At 44.0% G+C, this 19,601-nt stretch overlaps 2 protein-coding genes across 2 annotated transcripts in view; one reads left to right on the top strand and one right to left on the bottom strand.

The window, feature by feature from the left end:
* EYS (eyes shut homolog) overlaps positions 1-19,601 on the bottom strand; it is a 723,820-nt gene that overhangs the window by 16,913 nt on the left and 687,306 nt on the right. Inside the window, exon 47 of the mRNA XM_053938438.1 lies at positions 13,037-13,209. Within this exon, the coding sequence (XP_053794413.1) occupies positions 13,037-13,209 (173 nt within the window). The remainder of the gene's footprint in view (positions 1-13,036; positions 13,210-19,601) is intronic.
* Positions 6,011-7,222, top strand: LOC128785679 (endogenous retrovirus group K member 6 Pro protein-like). The gene is made up of 2 exons (XM_053938439.1): positions 6,011-6,055; positions 6,841-7,222. The coding sequence occupies exons 1-2, from the start codon at positions 6,032-6,034 to the stop codon at positions 7,135-7,137; spliced, it is 321 nt and encodes a 106-aa protein (XP_053794414.1). The 5' UTR covers positions 6,011-6,031; the 3' UTR covers positions 7,138-7,222.

Genomic DNA, 19,601 nt, shown 5'->3' with positions numbered 1-19,601 from the left:
AACTAATCTGAAACTGTAGGTCTTCTTCACTCCTCTACAAAATTATCTGGGAAATAAATATACTCAGTACCTATAGAAACTCTATCTTATGTGTAAATATACCTCAATGTGTAATGGAATGTCAGGGGAACTTTATTGACTTAAAATTTATTTTTGCTCAAGTTTTTCTTAGCCTTTGGCGATGGTGCTTATGACAAGATTAAAGACTTGATGTAATCCATTAAGATAAATGGCAAGAAAAGAAAAAAAAGGTGAGCACTAAATGTTTAGATGCTAAAAGAGTGCTTCAGGGAGATAATTTATATAGTTGCTGTGTCAATTTTTTCTCTAAATCTCCATTGTTGGCCACTGCTGGAGACAGGATTACCGGCCTCCCACAGGCACACAGTTCTTATAAGAGGAATAAGCTGCTAAAATAGAATTTAGTAGAGATTAGAATATAAATGCAGACTGTAATTATGGATAATGTCTGTAATTTTAATGTTCACATATCTTAATAATTACTATTTGTGAAAAAAGATATTGTGTTCACATATGTAACAATGTGCTGTATAATCAAACTGCCTGCTGTAAAAGGGTTTTACACTGTTTCTTCTTTCTCAGGAATAATCATCCTTGACATTTGATCTTGGTCACTGTTTTTCACAGTAATCATCACAATGAAACCAACAGGTCTGCTATATACTTGCAGGGAAATTGAAAAAACCGGTCCGTAGAGACTTTTCCCTCTTCAGAAGCCCTTTGAGAGATCTAATTACAAAGGTATTCATTGGCACAAATGAAATAAGCCGGAATTTGGCATGCAAAGCCATGCAGGAGTCTCCCCAGACAAATTACTGGAAACTCATGTTACTTTTGAATATTGTGTGTTCTTGAAATAACTAAATTATTACGCTGCTGTGGGCTGAATCTTCCCTTCTTAATCAGAAGAAAATTTAGAATTGTCTGGTGCTTCAGTTGCAAACTTTAAGTCAAATGACCCAAAGATTTTATTAACATCATGTTTTGGTGTCATGGAAAATATAACTACTTTTAAAAACCCCTAGATAAACTACTTCCCCATATTCCCAATCCTTGTGGTTATGGGAGTGCTAACTAAGAATTAATGCTGGGCCAGATCATGGCAATGTTTGGTTGCCATTTATGCACCTCAGGAGCTGGTCTGGCTTTGCTGTGTTGCTCTTATATCTGTGACCTTTCCAAACCAGTGGAACAACATGATTTGCTGCTTCATGTGTCACAAACAGTCTTGGAAGTGGTTTGAGGTCCAAATGGCAATGTTAACCAAGTAAAATAGACTCCTCCATAAATCTTCCATTTCCTTCCCATTTCATTACAATCACTTAGTTTCTGGAAGTATGAATTAATAACATTTTTGTTTGTTTACATCAGTGTTACCTTTCTAAACCTAACACTCTTGTTTTATGAGTGTTAACGGGTTTGGACAACACAGTGCACCCAAGAAGTGGAGTTTTAAGTCCTTGAACAAATGTATTACTCTGCCTTGCGTGACAAGGCTTTATTTCTTGGGCCCATTCTGGTCTAATTTACAACCCTGTCCTTCTTTCCTAGTGCTCATTATGGACACTTGCCTTCCCAAAACTGGTCTTAAATTTCACAGGCATCTTCCTATTTGTCAGTCACCAGGGTGCTGTCTACCTGCTGAACCTCTCGATCTTTCTCTGAGAAAAGCAAGTCCTACTTGCTTTGTCAGGTTGAAATATACAGTCAAATATTTGCTCTCTGCATTTCAGACTACAAAATATCACTGCACTACTTCCTGAATATTATGGTTGTGCACAGCCAATAGGAAATGCAGAGTAATTGAAACTGCTACCCTCTCTTTGTCAAGTGGGTTCATTTCTTCTATTTCCTCTAAAACACATTAAATAACACACATCTTTCTGCAACCTCCTGAGAGTATTGCTCAATTTACATATTGTCAATGGTCACTGTGAGATATTCAAGTAAGTCCTGTGAATCTTGAGCCATAAGTGCCATGAAAACTGTGTTCTTTAACTGATCTTGCTCTCCCTGTGCTTAGTCTTGTTCTAACTTAGTTTTCCAACCACTGAACACTTGCTAGTGGAGCTCTGACATCTAAAGCTTAACAATAATATACCCTATCCCTGTGCTGACAGTCATTGCATCCTTGGTGGCTTGAGTTGAGGCTCTAAGCAGGACCATCACAGTGAAGAACAGCATCATCCTCATCTGCTCATATTCTTTCATCTCTCCTCTCTCATGTACATAGTTAATACAGAACCTCAAATATTTTTAGTGTTTGCCAAACAAGTTAATGCTTGTTTATTGATGATTTATGCCTGAGTACCCTTAATAGTTGTGTTCAGAGTGCTCTTGTTTATTATTGTGGTTCTACCCCTATTGCCCCATTTTCTTGCTTCACCTTGCCTGTTCCTGTGCAATCCATACTGTTGTACTGTCTTTACCAGTTGCTGGTAAACCCCTGTTTGTTCTTAGCCTTTGTTATTCTACTCTACACTTTTTTTTTTGCCTCATAAATCTCTTCTGTCTTCTCACACTTTTTTCCTTCCTTCTGGTACATTCATTAGTCTTCATCCTTTAATTACCCTTTGTTTCTCCCAGTTCCTTGGGCTGTTCATTGCTCTCTGTCTCTTTTTCTTTTGGCTCCAATAACCACCATTAATCCAGAGATGAGATATTCAATCTTGATAAGCAGCTGTTTTTTAGCAATTTGCCATCCACTAAAAGTGCAAATTGCTCTTTGAAAAATCGCATGGTAATTCATTATTCTGCCACAGAGTAAGGTGAAATACAGGGCACAGAGTTTGGTCAGGATCCACAGTACCTATTCATAAAAGGAAAGCTTTTAAATAAAACAGAGAGGAACCCTCTAATGTGTTTATCAGGTGAAGAATTACTACAAGAAAGACAATCTGTAAGAAATACAATTTTCTCTTGCTCCACTATAAGTTTTGTACTGATAATGTGGCCATTCATAAGGAGACTCAAATGTATTCTGGAACCAGAACACAGGAGTGTTTACCTGATTAATTACCTGCTTTGTGCATAGCACATATCTTGATGATCAGTGTCCTGAATCCAGATGGCATAACTTTTGAAAACCTCACTTGCAATGAGAATTCAAAATTGAAAAGTTCATGTAAAGAGCCTTGAACAGCTGTTGCAACAGAGGCAATAAAGCAAGCACATTCTTATACAGAATAAGGAATTCAACAGTAACTTTCCAGAAGCTGTATTCTTTTTCATTTGAGCCTACCAAATCCATGTGTAATGGGATTTAAGAGCTATCCATCTATAGGGTGAGGAGGACTGCAAATCAGGTCAAATGCAGTTCAGCTTCTCAGTTTTGTGCTTCAAACTCACACAACAAGAGAGCTGGACCTTGGGAGGCAACTTCAATATAGCAAAAGTTGTCAATCACATGCTGTTTCCCTCCCCAGTTGAGGCTGTCTGTCAAAGCTTAACACACTCCCCAGTTCTAGAAAGTTCTTCTCTTCTGTTAATCCCATTGGACCCTGTTAGAATGCCACTCCTCTCCTGTATCCCGATTGGTTCATTACATGTCACCCCATCCCGTCTCCTCCCCTCTACCCTTTACCCATTGGTTGGTTTGTGCCCTAGCCACTCCTATCCCTCTGCCCTTATATTCTCGGTCCCGCCCGAGTGCTGTGCTCCCGAAGTCAGCTCTTCCTTCGGGAGGTTGCTGCTCCTGGCAATAAACTTCTCGGATCCTGCTGCTCGGGAGACGTCTCGTCTTTATTTGGTGGAGCTTTCCGGGTTACATCTACCCCTCCCTTCGGTCCGGTCAGCCGAGGATCACTCCCCGGACTGGCTGGGAACCCAGGGAACCCCCGGAGGACCTAATTCTATACAATTGGCGCCGCGAACACGGTGATCGCTGCCCCGGTTTCCGACGAGCGTCTCCTGCCGCGTGAGGATCTGTGACCCTGCGCTGCGGGACTACAAGCGCCGTTCGCCGCCAATCCCAGGAGTAGCTGTTCTTCTGTTTTAAGAAGACTCCTATCTCCTGGATCTGCTGACAAGTCGTGGACATCCGATCCTGCAGCTTCAAGGGAAGCCCCGGATTCCACGACACCAGCAGAGCTCCACTACCCCGCCTCAGCCTTTTCTTTTCGCCGCGTCGTAGTTGGGTGAGTGCAGCTGCTCGAGGAGAGCAGCCGACGCAGGCTCTTATCTTTTCCTTTCCTTTTCCTTTGCTCGGGTGGGGATTCTCTTCTGCAGTGAGGAGATGGGTAACCGCCTCTCCCCTGCAAGACGAGACTTTTATTGCCAAGTTAAAGCTACCCTTCAGTTGGGGAATGTTTCTTTTAATAAGCGGGTCCTTAAATCTTTTGTTATTTTCATTTTTGATCATTTTCCAGATGCCTCTACTGAGGATGTTCTTTCTATTTCATTCTGGGGAAAAATTGGGCGTTATATTTATGATTTACAAGTTTCTGGGAATTTTAGGGTCGGGAGATTTTTTCCTATTTATGATATTATTTTTAATTTAGTTAAACTAAAAGGGGAAAGTTCGGGTCCCAGTTTTCCTACCCCTTATTCCGCCCCCCTCGCTCCTAGCCCCAATTCCCCTAAGGGTGGATCGGGAGATAGATCCTGCCAAAATAAGGCACAGGGCTGCTACCGTCTCCCTGCTGCCTCCCGTTCCACTCTGTCCTTCTCTTGTGCTGGGACTGGCCACCCCAACACGAGCCCTATCCATTCCCTCGATCCTCATGCCCCCAACCCCAGTTTTACTCCCAGTTCCAGTTCTGTTTTAATAATACCTCAAAATGGCGGCGGCCTCGTGGCCGATTGCCCTGAGACACAAAATGGCGCCTCCTCCTCCTCAACCCCTCTGGTTCCCGCCACTTTACCATCTCCGCCCCCTTCGTCGGTTGCCGCCCCCGCGTCGGGTCCCGCCCCCCATCATGCGTCGATCTCGGTGACGTCGGGACCCTCCCACTCTGCTTCCCTAGCCACACCCCTGGGCGGGCCCCTGGTGGGTGGGACAGGCCTACCAGAAGGCCACGCCCCAGTGGGTGGGTCAGGCCATGCCCCAGTGGGTGGGTCAGGCCACGCCCCCTCTCCTGCCACTTCCGGTTCCCACGCTACCGGAACCGGAAGTAGGCCTTGCCGGAAGCAGGCCATCTTGGCCTGCAGGGTCTCTCATAACCAGGACCCACCGGCAAGGGAGAGGCTTCGAGCCCTAGCCTGTCCTGCCTCATCTTCAGAAGAGGATGAGGACAGTGACGACCCCCGGCCAACAACCAAGCCAGGGGAGGGCTGGGCCCGGATAAGGGCCAAGGCAATTAGGGATGGGGACCTAGATCTCGCCAGGGATCTAGGCCCAATCGTGGCACCGGTTAGGCTCAAGAGGGGGAAGGAACCGCGGTGGGAACAGCTGCCATATACGGAGGTGAAGGAATTGAGGAAGGCAGCCAAGGACTATGGGAGAAATTCCCCGTTTTTTAAAAACATATTGGAGCTTACTTTTACTGGACATACTTTGGTGCAGCATGACATTCGATATATAGCAAAGGCTCTGCTGTCCCCCACAGAATTTCTTCTGTGGGAAATACATTGGAAAAAGCTATTAAAACCTATTCTAACCAAATACAACCTTAAGGAGGTGCTGGGAGATGGCGCCGAGGGCCTGGAGGCGCTGGCAGGGGAAGGGGAATTTAGTAAACCAGAAGATCAGATCCTCCTTCCCGACAACCTGCTAAATGACATCCGAGAAGCTGGGAAGGAGGCCCTACTAAAAATGCCTGATGGAACCACCCCTCTCCAGAACTTCACATCCATCCTCCAGGGCCCTGATGAGACTTTTATTAAGTATATTGACAGGTTAAAGGAGGCTATAGACCGGCAGATTGAGAACGTCGAGGCTCGAGAAGAACTGCTGCGTAAGATGGCCTTGACCAACGCTAACCCGGAGACAAAGAAGATCCTGCGAGCTCTCCCCCAGGATCCGGAGCCGACCATCGCCAAGATGGTCGAGGCGTGCACAAAAGCGGCATCGATGGAGCAGACTGTGGCGTTTGCGGTGAGCAGGGGTGTGGGGGAGGCAATGGTGGACCTCATGAACACGCGCTGCTTCGGCTGCGGCCAGCTGGGCCATATACAAGCCAATTGCCCACACTGGCCACCAGAGAGGTCCTACCCTCAGTATAACCCCTCCCCGAGACCACCTTACAGGAATCCTCGTTATCATCGGCCGGGAAACGGGAGGCGGAGCGCGCTGAGGGGCCGCGCTACGACAACAAATGGCCCGTCCCAATGCCCTGTGCTGCCATCACTCCCGGAAAACCACTGCCCCAACGGCACGTTTCTCCGGACATCCGCAGCCAGGAGGACGGGCTCCGACTCCTCAGACGGACTCAACAACTGAACAGTGCCCGCCGCCAAGTCCTCCGGAGTTCCATCCACATTATGTTTCCGGATGAGGACTTGGTCCGTGTCCCGGTAGGATTCCTGCCGCCACCATACTGTGACCACCCCGTCACAGTGCTGTTCATCGGGGACTCCATCAGCACGCCGGACGACCTCACCATCATCCCGGAGGTCGTCTACTTCGAGCCAGGGGCAGAGCTCAACGTCTCCGTGGTGTGCCATCATCCTCCGTTCTCTCTGCCGAGAGGGTCTCCTTTAGCTCTGTGCTACATCTTACATATGCACTACAAGGACACTGGCTACATCTCACATATGCACTTCAATGACAGCGGCTGCAACATTATATCAGACTTTCCTACAGATCAAGACCCTTCTGCTTTCTTCATTCAGAACGTTAGCAGACAAAGACCAATTATTAAAACTACTTTTATCTTTCAGGGGAAAAACATTTCGTTGGACCTGATGGCAGACACCGGTGCGGACGTTACCATCGTCCCTCAGGCAGAGTGGCCGCGCGACTGGGAGTTAGTGTCCCCTTGTGGCACAATCTCCGGCGTGGGAGGAGCCGTCAATTCCCGACGCAGTAAGCACCTCGTGTGTGTAGAGGGGCCGGAGGGCCAGATTGCCACAATTCGGCCTTTTGTAGTTGCAGCCAATATCAAATTATTAGGCAGGGACGTGTTGTCCCAATGGGGTGCCCGTCTCGACATCCCTAGCCCTGCGTGGGATTTTTAGTCTGGGCCACTGCGGAGCGCACCTCCCCACCGCTTAATTGGAAAACTGATACACCGGTGTGGGTGGACCAGTGGCCCTTGCCAATCGAAAAACTTAATGCGCTCAACGAACTAGTAGAGGAGCAGGTGCGCCTAGGGCATTTAATACCCTCCACCAGCCCTTGGAACACACCTGTCTTTGTTATTAAAAAACCCGGCAAAGACAGGTGGCGCCTGCTCCAAGACCTACGCAGGGTTAATGATGTTATTGAAGATATGGGACCTTTGCAACCGGGCCTTCCCTCTCCCTCTATGCTGCCCCGGGATTGGCAGCTCGCAATCCTTGATATCAAGGATTGTTTCTTCAACATCCCGTTATACCCCGGAGATGCTCCCAGGTTCGCGTTTTCGGTTCCGTCTATCAACCGAGGTGAGCCGTACAAACGGTATCAATGGACCACTCTGCCCCAGGGAATGAAGAATTCTCCGGTGCTCTGCCAAACCTTTGTGGCACAGGTCCTTTCCCCAGTTCGTCGCCTTTTCCAGAGGCCATCATCCTTCACTATATGGATGATATTTTGATTTGTGCTGCTAACTCAACATATCTACAAGCAGCCTTAGACAGGACAGTTAAAGCCATCAAAGCTGCGGGCTTTCAAATTGCGGAAGACAAGATCCAGCTGTCGTCCCCCTGGAAATACCTGGGCTTCCTGATTACGGGAAGGACCGTCGCGCCCCAGTCTCTTGTCATCAAGGACGACCCACGGACCCTGCGGGATTTGCAGCAGCTTTGCGGTACCATCACCTGGATCCGACCTCTCCTGGGACTCACCACAGAGGAGCTGTCGCCACTTTTCCACCTGCTGAAAGGCGACGGTGACTTGGCATCCCCACGACATCTCACACCGGATGCCCGTGAGGCCTTGGAGAGAGTCGCAGCTGCTATCAAGTCCCGCCAGGCGCATCGGGTCGCGCGGTCCCTCCCAATCCAGTGTGCCATCCTGGGTAAGTCTCCCAACTTACATGCCCTGCTATTCCAGTGGGACGACAGCCAGAGAGACCCACTCCTTATCATTGAGTGGCTGTTCCTCCCCCACCAACCTGCCAAAACAGTAACCACATATCCTGAAATCATGGCTAAACTAATCATTAAGGCCCGCCAGCGCCTCCGGACCCTCGCAGGGTGTGACCCAGCATGCATCTATTTACCATTAAATTTGGACCAATTGGATTTCCTCTTACAAACAAATGAAAATTTGCAGATTTCAGTAGACAGCTATCCTGGTCAAATTCGGATACACTATCCCAAGCACAAATTATTTAAAGACACTTTATATCTGGCCCCAAAAATTTTTAAAAGCAAAATACCATTAAAAAATGCTCTCACAGTGTTCACTGATGGGTCAGGAAGATCCCACAAATCAGTGATCACTTGGAAGGACCCGGACAGTCAGAAGTGGGAATCTGACGTCCAAATAGTTCAGGGATCCCCCAAATCGCTGAACTTGCAGCGGTTGTGAGAGCCTTCAGAAAATTCCAACAACCTTTCAATTTGGTCACTGATTCGGCATATGTAGCCGGGATAGCAGAGCGGGCCGAACATGCCCTGCTCAAAGAAATTCAAAACAAAACGCTCTATAGCTTGCTCTCAGAACTAATTTGGCTGATCTCCCACAGAGAGCAACCTTATCATATTTTGCATGTTAGGTCACACACAGACCTGCCAGGAGACATCACCGAGGGCAACCGGAGAGCGGATACTCTGGCTATGTTAGTGAACACTGCAAACTCAGCAGCTTTGGCACCCACCCTGCCAGATGTTCATATGCAGGCTAAGATGAGCCACGCCTTTTACCATCAGAATGCTCCAGCTCTATGCCGCCAATTTAAGATCTCTAAGGAGCAGGCGCGAGCCATCTTAGCCACCTGCCCCAACTGCCAGTCCCACGCATTACCATCAGTAGCGACGGGGGTTAACCCCCGGGGACTGGGAGCATTGGACATCTGGCAGACAGACATTACTCATTTTCCTTCCTTTGGGCGGCTCAAATATCTCCACGTGTCGGTGGACACATTCTCGGGGGCAGTGTTCGCCTCCACACATACGGGGGAAAAAACCAAAGACATTATAAAACATCTATATATGGCTTTCTCCACTCTGGGTGTCCCAAAAACTATAAAGACTGATAACGGACCAGGGTTTGTGTCCAAACAGTTCATGGAATTTGTGCAACTATGGGGCATTGACCATGTTACTGGAATTCCACACAACCCTACAGGGCAGTCAATCGTGGAACGGAAACACCAGGAAATTAAAAAATTATTAGAACAACAAAACGATTCGGCCATCACCACGAGCCCTGTAGAGAGGTTGTGCAAGGCCCTGTACGTTCTCAATTTCATGAACTGTTCAGACCGTGAGCCAAATCCCCCGATCCTGCGCCATTTCCATAATAACACCAGGGCGCAGTTGAAGGAGAGGCCTCCTGTGCTCATAAAAGACCCTGAGTCTAAAGTTATCAAAGGTCCATACCCTCTAATAACGTGGGGGAGAGGGTATGGATGTGTTTCAACAGAACAGGGCCCCAGGTGGATCCCCGGAAAATTCATCAAACCATACCGGGAAGACATCTCTACAGAAAGCCAACCCCCGGAACACTCCCCCGAGACGCCAGCTCCATCAGAAACCGCTGTCGCGTGGAGTCGAAGGAAAAGGAAGACGACTAGACCAGCCAATACCGCCGTCAGGACCTTAATAACGAACCTGCATTTCCCGCCCGCTTGGACTGTTTATCCTCTGACCCCATCCCCTACCATCCCTCACCCTTTTCCGTCCTACCACTTTCCTCACCGCTTCTTCCCTCATACCTGACCTGATTTTGTTTTCCTGTTTTGTTACTATTTCGATTTACACGGGGGAGGATGGGGATTCAAAGGGGTCACTATTCTTATTTCCATTATGTGTCTATTTATTAGACTTTGGTCCACCCAGAATGGCAGTTGCAGCAGCCAGAACACCCTGCAGTGACCAGCTTCCTGCAGCAGCACTTTTCATCATCGTGTGGTTTCACCTGGCAGGAAGCTGGATCGTACCACAGCCCAAAGAGAACGTCTGGGTCACGCTGGCAAAGTCCATCGGGCAGGAACAACTCTGCATGGCCATGGGAGGTGTAGGCAACCCGTTGTCTACATGCCTGGTGGGAGTCCCCCTGTCGGAAAATGATTTTCCATTCACAGTGATGAAACCCAACCCGGCGGACTCCTTGGGGAGTTGGATAAGGACACTACTGCAGGCACCACAGGAACCCCAGGAATTGGACCTACTGGGGTCCACGAGGGCTCATTTATGCATTAGATTCTACACTAAGGCCCCTCAAGGAAAAATAGAGTATAACATCAAAGAGGTTACACCAACTGATAAAAGATATATTAATGAGTGGTGCAACTATACTAGCCTGATTCTGATCAAGTCCTACCCATACCCTAAGGAGCTCCCTCGGGGTGTGTTTTTGATCTGTGGGGACAGGGTGTGGGCTGGGATCCCCTCTAAGATCAAAGGGGGTCCCTGTAGCCTTGGCAGGCTTACTACCCTAACCCCCAACAAAACACAAATTATGGATTGGAAAAGGGGAAGTCAATCGGCACGCCAAAAAAGATCTTATGGAGAATTCGGCCCAAATTGCGACTCGGAAATTTATGATTGGGGCAAAGGAAAGAGGGTCGCTGCATCCATCTTTTTACTGTGGTATGCGGCAGCAAAGGCCCTCGGTGAGATTTCTCACCTGGGGTGTTGGATGAGTAAGCAGGCCAACGCTACTTCTGCCGCCTTATCAGATCTCTTGGCGGAAGAAGAGACCACCAGGCATGCCACCTTACAAAATAGAGCGGCCATCGACTTTCTGCTGCTCGCCCATGGCCACAGTTGCGAGGACTTTGAGGGGATGTGCTGCTTCAATTTGTCATCGAAGAGCACATCCATCCAAGCCAGCATCCAGCGGATCCAGGCGTTAGTGAAGGACTTAAAGACTGAAACTGGGGCTGTGGACGCTGTGAACAAGATCTTTTCTCAATGGGGTGTTCCTGGGTGGGCCATTCCAATTGTTAAAGGTTTAGTTTGGGTTTTAATCATAATTTTCTTAATTTCTGTTGCGTTAACCATCTTTAAGAAATTGTTAACTAGGACAATGGGAAATGTTTTTTTAATAAACCAAAAAGGGGGAGTTGTGGGAGGGGTCCCCGCCCTCCCTTGGGAGGCAACTTCAATATAGCAAAAGTTGTCAATCACATGCTGTTTCCCTCCCCAGTTGAGGCTGTCTGTCAAAGCTTAACACACTCCCCAGTTCTAGAAAGTTCTTCTCTTCTGTTAATCCCATTGGACCCTGTTAGAATGCCACTCCTCTCCTGTATCCCGATTGGTTCATTACATGTCACCCCATCCCGTCTCCTCCCCTCTACCCTTTACCCATTGGTTGGTTTGTGCCCTAGCCACTCCTATCCCTCTGCCCTTATATTCTCGGTCCCGCCCGAGTGCTGTGCTCCCGAAGTCAGCTCTTCCTTCGGGAGGTTGCTGCTCCTGGCAATAAACTTCTCGGATCCTGCTGCTCGGGAGACGTCTCGTCTTTATTTGGTGGAGCTTTCCGGGTTACATCTACCCCTCCCTGCGGACCGGTCAGCCGAGGATCACTCCCCGGACTGGCTGGGAACCCAGGGAACCCCCGGAGGACCTAATTCTATACAAGTGTCCTGAATCCAGATGGCATAACTTTTGAAAACCTCACTTGCAATGAGAATTCAAAATTGAAAAGTTCATGTAAAGAGCCTTGAACAGCTGTTGCAACAGAGGCAATAAAGCAAGCACATTCTTATACAGAATAAGGAATTCAACAGTAACTTTCCAGAAGCTGTATTCTTTTTCATTTGAGCCTACCAAATCCATGTGTAATGGGATTTAAGAGCTATCCATCTATAGGGTGAGGAGGACTGCAAATCAGGTCAAATGCAGTTCAGCTTCTCAGTTTTGTGCTTCAAACTCACACAACAAGAGAGCTGGACCTTGACAGGCAGTTTGGAAAGGCAGCTATTTAGCAGTAACTGGAGTTCTCCAAAAGTTTTACAAAAAGCTTCTCAACAGGAAAACATAAGCTGTACCAAATGAACATTAATCTAAAGGCTATAGAATAGAGAGTGTGAACTGTACCTCCTTATACACAGAGGCACTTTGGGTACTTTCGGGAAAAGTTCCTGAGCTTGTAGCACCTGTGTATCTGCACTGTTGAATATTCATTTGCACAATCTCTCAGAGAAGAAAACAGATAAAGGATTCCTTTACATGAGGGTAAGAAATGCAAAATCTGCAAACTGAGGACATATTTTGAGGGTGACCTGTTGAAAGAAAGCCAGGGAGAATAATCACTTCTGGATTTTTGCAGTGATGTTTGCATCTCTTGTCATCGTTATCAGTGCATCCCTACCCAACAGGCTGTGAAGTCAACAGGAACCTCTCCATTAGGATCAGTAGAAATTGGATAAAGCCCCAGGTGCTTCCCTCTTTTGTACCACTACTGTGATCTCAAGTGTATTTCCAATCATACTTCATTACAATGAGCTTGGGAATTGAACTAAGCAGTATAACATTGCTCTGTAATGCTTCCTGTTTGGTGTCTGACAAATCATGCTTGTGAATTTGGTTGATTGATTTGAAAAAATTGAAGGAAAAAAATGGCATTAAAAATAAGCAAAGTAAGGAAACAATATCTAATAATTCATTGCTTTAAATTACTTTTTCCAACAGAAAGGAGCATCACTTTCTTAAATCTATTTTGTCCTTTGTGTCTCTATGTCACATTTAATTGATATATTGCAAAGTGCTGTGGTTTTACATCATATAACTGTGTGTAAAATGTACTGTGCATTTGACATACCTTGTTCACAGTAGGTACCAGTTGTTCCAAGAGGACAGTGACACATGTAGCCACTAGGCAGTGGCACACAGGTACTGCCTTGCTGACATAGATGTGGAGGATCATGCTCAGGTTCACATACTGACACAGTTTCTGTGCAAAATGCGCCTTTCCATCCAGTGAGGCAGTCACAGCTATGGAGGGTAAGTGAAGGGAAAGAATGCAACAGTATTATCAAAAGAAATCAACATGTCAGTAGCAATCTAATAAAGAGATTTTCAAGTTTGGATTCCTAAATTCAATAACCTGATCTAAAATGGTTAACAAGAAAAGGATTGTAACCAAGTTCCTCATTTAACTATTTGGCATGTTAATTTTATTATAAAAGAAAAATGTTAATAATAAGAAATATTGTATTTTGAATATTAACATTACAATATTAGCATCTGTTAAAAAAAAAAAGGCTTGTAGAGTTCGTATGTTTGTTTTGCTCTACAAATAATTACAAAAAGCCCTGGCTTCATAAACTAGGAGGAGTTAAAGCGGGCATTAAAAGGGAAGGGTAAGCAGCAAAAAACAGTCATAAAAATAAAACCAGCATAAGAGAATTGCTAACTATTACAAATTTTAGCTACTAAAATTTGAGTCTGTCAGCAACTTCCTTTCACTTAGTCATTGGTAATTTTCAAATTCTAAAAACTGGCATGTCAAGTGTTGAAGCACTTGACAGAAAAGAGGATAGTGGATATGGCCATGAAAGAGGTGCCAACGTGGGTGTCATATATCTATGATGGTAAATCTATACCAAAAGTAAATATTCTAAAGTGACTGAATCATTGAACTTGTTACTGTCTCCTACACTTTATGCCTTTCTTTCATCCAGGCTAGGGAACAAACCCAAAAAAATCACACTAACCTATACATTTAAAATTAGTATGAATTCTGTGGAAATTGTTAAATACAGAATACACTTGGCATTGAAGTTTAAAATTCCCTCCTTACTAAAGAGTTAAAATTACATGTATTATAGCTATTTTTATTCTAGCATTTTGTATCGTTTTATGATTAAGAAATTATTCCCCTGAATAAAAACACTTACGTATTTTTTCACTGGAAGTTTTCTCTCTCAAGGCTAAGAATGAAAACTCATATTTTGATTGGGTTTTGATTGGTCCATGTTTGTTTGGTTTTTTGTTTAGTGCACCTCTTGAATTTTTCTTTGCACTGACTGAGTTGCACATCCTCCATTAATCAGCCCATTGTTTACACATAAAACATAATGAGGAGCTTGTGAAACTGCTGTTTCACCAAACCTTCAGATCAGACAACATGTAAACAAAGCACAGCCAACAAACACTCCAGAGTGATAAACAGACATTTGGCATGAAGGGGAAAAGAGGACAGGACCTTGCAAAAGCAAAAGCACCTCAATTCATCAAAGTCAGCATCAGAATGCTTTCTGTCTCAGCTATAAATGTTATGCTTTGATGCATGAAAGCTACTGAGAAGGGGAAATGATTTAATTCCCTGAGTGCAAACAGCAGTGCCCCTTCCTTGTGCTGTGAGGGAGGCTGCTGGAGCTGATGTTGCTGCTCTTGGGCATTGTATATGAGGCTTCTTCCCCTTTCCCTGGCTTGTGTCTGCATATGTCTGTTTAAATTTCTTTTAATTCTTATCTCTTATGACCTAATAGAAGTCAGGCTTTTAAATTAATTTAAAATTATTTGCACAGAGCTGAACCTGTTTGCTGGCCTACAGTAGCAATAATCTATCAACAAATGAAGCCTATTTAACACACCTAAGCAAGTTGGACTGCTGTTGAGAAGTTAGATCCAAAATTTCCTAATCTTTACAGAGATGAAGGAAGAGGAAGTGTTTTTAATATTTTCCATCATGTGGCCTGCCATGCTGATCTAGTTTTCTCTATGTATTCCTGATTTTGGTTGCTTTTTTTTCCAGACCAGGAGAGCTCAATAGCTTGCACTAGTGACTTGACTCTCAGGGATTTAAAGACCCATTTAGAATCACAAAATAACTCAAGTTGGAAGGGACTTATTGGGATCTTTGAGTCCAACTCCCTGCTCCTTGCAGAACTACCTAAAAGCAAATTGTATGACTAAGAGCATCATCTAGATACTTCTTGTATTTCTTTAGGTATAAGAGGTGAGATTCATTCTGAGATCAAGACAGTTAATTTTATGCTGCATCAGGTGCCCAGCTGGCTTCCAGTTGCCCTAGAAGTATATGAGAGAGGCAGATGTTGGCCAGGGAGACAGGTTTCTGACATAGATCTGACAGAATGTTCAAGTTTAGGCAATGGGATCCTCGAGTAACTGTCTGAGCTCATCTACTAATCAATCAGTGGTGATTGAGCAGAAACTAAACCCAAAAATTTTTTATCAAAATTCTGGCAACGATAAAAAAAGTAATGAAAAGTAATCTTACACATAAAATATGTAAGAAGTGTGTCTGTGTACACAAAATCCTGATCAAACTTTCTTGAAGTTTATAGTGAAATAACTAAAGATCCTAAAGGATTTGTGAAGAATTGGAAAGGTTACTTAGATCCAAAATTAAGCAAAAAACATTCTTCAATTAAATATAGAAAATATGTAATTCGAAATGTCATTCTCAATGCTAACACAAATATGGAATTTCCCATAGCTATGCAAATGTGGTGTCAAATCAAACAAGTAATCTTATAGCAGAAAAGGAGCTGTTCAGATCTGCACATTCTGACACCTGAATTTAGGATTCTATATCAACGATGGACATATACTTAATGGAGATCAGAAGCTTAATTAATTTATCAAATTAGTTAGACCAACTGAGATTAGGCAGATGTTTAGTGACATCTGAAACTCCCTAGGGTATCTTGTCTGACCTCCAAACACTTCTCCAGGAGGAACTGAAACGTTTCTCAACATCATATAAGTATCTCAGATAGTGCAGGACATCTCCAATCCATATTGGCATGTATTAGCCCCATCAGCCTGCCCAATCCACTGGAGATTTCTGGATACAGTTCTTGGATTTGTTTTGTAGTGGAAAGATGCTGAGCAAGGAAGGAAATTTGTGAATAAGAGTGGTTTCAAATTCACACAGTGGGAAACCAGAGCATTAACAAAAAACAATCTCTCTTCAGGCTAGAAGCTAAGGATGGAGCCTGAAGAAAACAAGATAGGAAGAGAATCAGCTGTATTTAAACAAGGAGACTAATAGAATGTTGCAAAAGTGTCCTATTAAATAAGGCAAATTGGATGAAAAAATTTAGATAGCAAATTCACCCTCCAAAACAGAAACTTGTATTGTTTTAAACCAAGATGATTAACAGTCTTTTCCCTTACAGAGTATGAAGGTTATGTCCTTGTGTTCCATATTGATTCTGTCCTTGCACTGCAAATTTATTTTAATTGAATCTGGCCTAATAATGAGGCTACAGAAGCTCCTTTTATGGGCCACCCCACACATGTGGGGTATGATTTAATTTCTGAACCCTGAGTGGCTGTTTCTCTTTGAAAGCTATAGAGTACAGAGAAATCCACATGAGGCTTGGAGATATGACAGAAAACTTATTCAAGTCCCAAACTCTTCTGAAGCAGCAGCTGATGGCCAAAAGTCTACCCAGGGGTGTCTAAAGTGACATTACATGCTCACATTTAGCAGACTGAATCCTCTCCATTTTGTTTGATGTTCTGTTCAAACAGTATACAAGATCCACTTTTTTCTTACTTCACCAACAAGAAGTAGCCATAATACCTAGCAGATAATCTTGTTATATGTAATTTTCTATTTTCTATGATTTTGCATCATAAATAAAATAACAGGGGATATTACTGTCCCTTGAAAATTATTATTCTGCACTTTATTATTCAAGTACTTCCCCTTTGTTTTGTTTAAACACAGCAGCTGTGCTCTGTTGCTGGCCAGAATGTAAAGATTAATGCTGCATATTTCTTTTTCTATTTAAATCAAAGCGTTATCCCTATAGCAACTGAATCTACAGCTTAACAGCACTGCACACTTTCTGGCAGGGTGGTGAAAGCAAGACATAAAAATAGCTCAAAACAGCAACCAAAACCTCTGGAGAGATCTTGTTTCAGCAGAGAAAATATTTGAACACAAATCCAGTTCCCTCAAGGACTCTGCTCTTCAAAGGAACACAGATGATTTGAAAATAGAAAGACGTTCCCTCTGAGAAAATATATTGAGACAATATTGACAGCTACTGCACTTTGACAGAAATTATATGTAAGCTACATCCATGCCTCTTTGGCAATGCTTCACTTTTTCTGTGAGAGGAAAAGGTAACCATTACTGGTACAAGCATGCACATATACCTGGTGTGTGAAGACCTAGCTGTCCTGTAATATGGGGACAGGAATAGAATTCAGTAGTAGGTCACTATAAATTAAATGCAAACAGACAAATAAACAAACTGCAGAAAAAACAAATTACGCCCTCCTTCCCCCTCCACACCTTCCCCGCTTTGCCCCCACCCCCTTCCCCCAGTGCCCCAGAAATTTTAGAATAATCCCTAAACTAATCTGAAATATAAACTGTAATGAAGAAAAAGGACTTTGCCTATAATACCAAGCTTGCTATGTTTTCTTGTTACCAGCTGCCATTCTAGCCTGCCACCTGCTTTCCAAATGTGCTCTGTATGCTGCTGGTGGTAGTTCACCTTATAGACATGAAGGTGACTTAGCGCAGCTGAGTAAATTGCTGAAGCAAGGCTTTAGGTGGGTGGATGGGAGTGGAACATTTCAGCCCACATTTATGCCCTTTTTGTCTTGCAATTTTGGTTTTGTATTGCCTCTAATATGCTCATAATCCTTTCATGTTCCTCAGAAAGATCAAATGTCAAGGGTTTAACAGCTTTGGGAGGATCCTGCAAAGTGCAACAGTTGTGACATGCAGCAGTACAACAATCAGAAAGCAATTCCAAATTATGCTTTTTTAAAGTGTTTCCTTCATTACTGTATTTAGGAGAATATAAATACACTCATAAAGTGAATAGGGAGCAATCTGTGCTAATATTTGGGTCAATTTTCCAAATATCAGTACAGTTTACTAGCTTTAGAAGCAGGTTTTTTGTACCAGTTTTCTTGTAGGTGAAGATTTGTGTCACAGGCAGCAAAACCAATTACCATATAATTCTCTCTCCAATACAGACTTAGTAAATTGTTTTTAGTTTGACAGACATGCAAATGTTTTTCTTCATAGCACACAGAAGGGCAAGTTTTTGTTGTTTTAAGAGGCTCCAAAGTGCAAAGCCTTTTTTCTCATTCAATTCTGTCTTGCTGTCTGCAATGTTTTCAGTCAAGTAACAAGTTTTAAATCAGCACTTTTCTCTTTTTAAAAAGATTATGCAAATATGTGGAAATAAATGAACACGTGAAGGTACATAAGGGAAAGCAAGCATAATTAATCTTGGCAGATACTTTTAAAATAAAAAATGCTCATCAGCAAAGGTTTTACAGCTGCATTACAAAGTGAAAACAAAATTTATTACAATGGAAGTGTTGACACTCAACAGCAATTTAGAACTGCAAATGTGTATCCTCCTTCTGTACGTACAGCCTGGGCACTCAGCTCCATCTACTCTGAGAGACAAGGCATGAAAGACCAGAGACTCATCTTTTGGGCAATCTCTCATGGCTACCCCCTCTTATCCCATAGATCAGCCAGATGAGCAGCTTAGAGATGAACTGACATGTTTGGAATATTTGGAGTTCAGATAAACTGACATGTTCAAACAATATTTGGAGCTCCTACAGATTTAAACTGGCTCAGAACTTTCTAATGTTGGACAGTCAGTGGTTTATTCCACAAGGGTTTTTTAAATGGAAAATAAGAATTCCCAGGAAACCAAAATCACCTATTTTTGCCCTATTAGTCACATCTGGACATTAACACAGTCAAGCTCTCCTCTGTATTACTTTTTCTCTGCTATCCCAGCTGCTCACTTAGTTTTAAAAAATGGTCACACATCTATTTCTTCCCATGCATTTCCAGGAAATGCCAGGAAATGTCTGGATGCCAGTGACTTTAGGGGAACAGAACCAACCCATGGAATTTCTTAAAAATATTCTCCAGAAATAGTCCCAATGTTATTTTAATATTAATGTGTTTGTCTAACTGAATGAATTTTCATTTCCTTCCTTCCTTCCTTCCTTCCTTCTTCCTTCCTTCCTTCCTTCCTTCCTTCCTTCCCTTCCTTCCTTCCTTCCTTCCTTCCTTCCTTCTTCCTTCCTTCCTTCCTTCCTTCCTTCCTTCCTTCCTTCTTCCTTCCTTCCTTCCTTCCTTCCTTCCTTCCCTTCCTTCCTTCCTTCCTTCCTTCCTTCCTTCCTTCCTTCCTTCCTTCCTTCCTTCCTTCCTTCCTTCCTTCCTTCCTTCCTTCCTCCTTCCTTCCTTCCTTCCTTCCTTCCTTCCTTCCTTCCTTCCTTCCTTCCTTCCTTCCTTCCTTCCTTCCTTCCTTCCTTCCTTCCTTCCTTCCTTCCTTCCTTCCTTCCTTCCTTCCTTCCTTCCTTCCTTCCTTCCTTCCTTCCTTCCTTCCTTCCTTCCTTCCTTCCTTCCTTCCTTC

The sequence above is a fragment of the Vidua chalybeata genome, chromosome 3 (assembly GCF_026979565.1).
Source record: "Vidua chalybeata isolate OUT-0048 chromosome 3, bVidCha1 merged haplotype, whole genome shotgun sequence".
In the NCBI taxonomy this organism is placed as follows: domain Eukaryota; kingdom Metazoa; phylum Chordata; class Aves; order Passeriformes; family Viduidae; genus Vidua; species Vidua chalybeata.
This window is presented reverse-complemented; position numbering and strand designations above follow the sequence as displayed.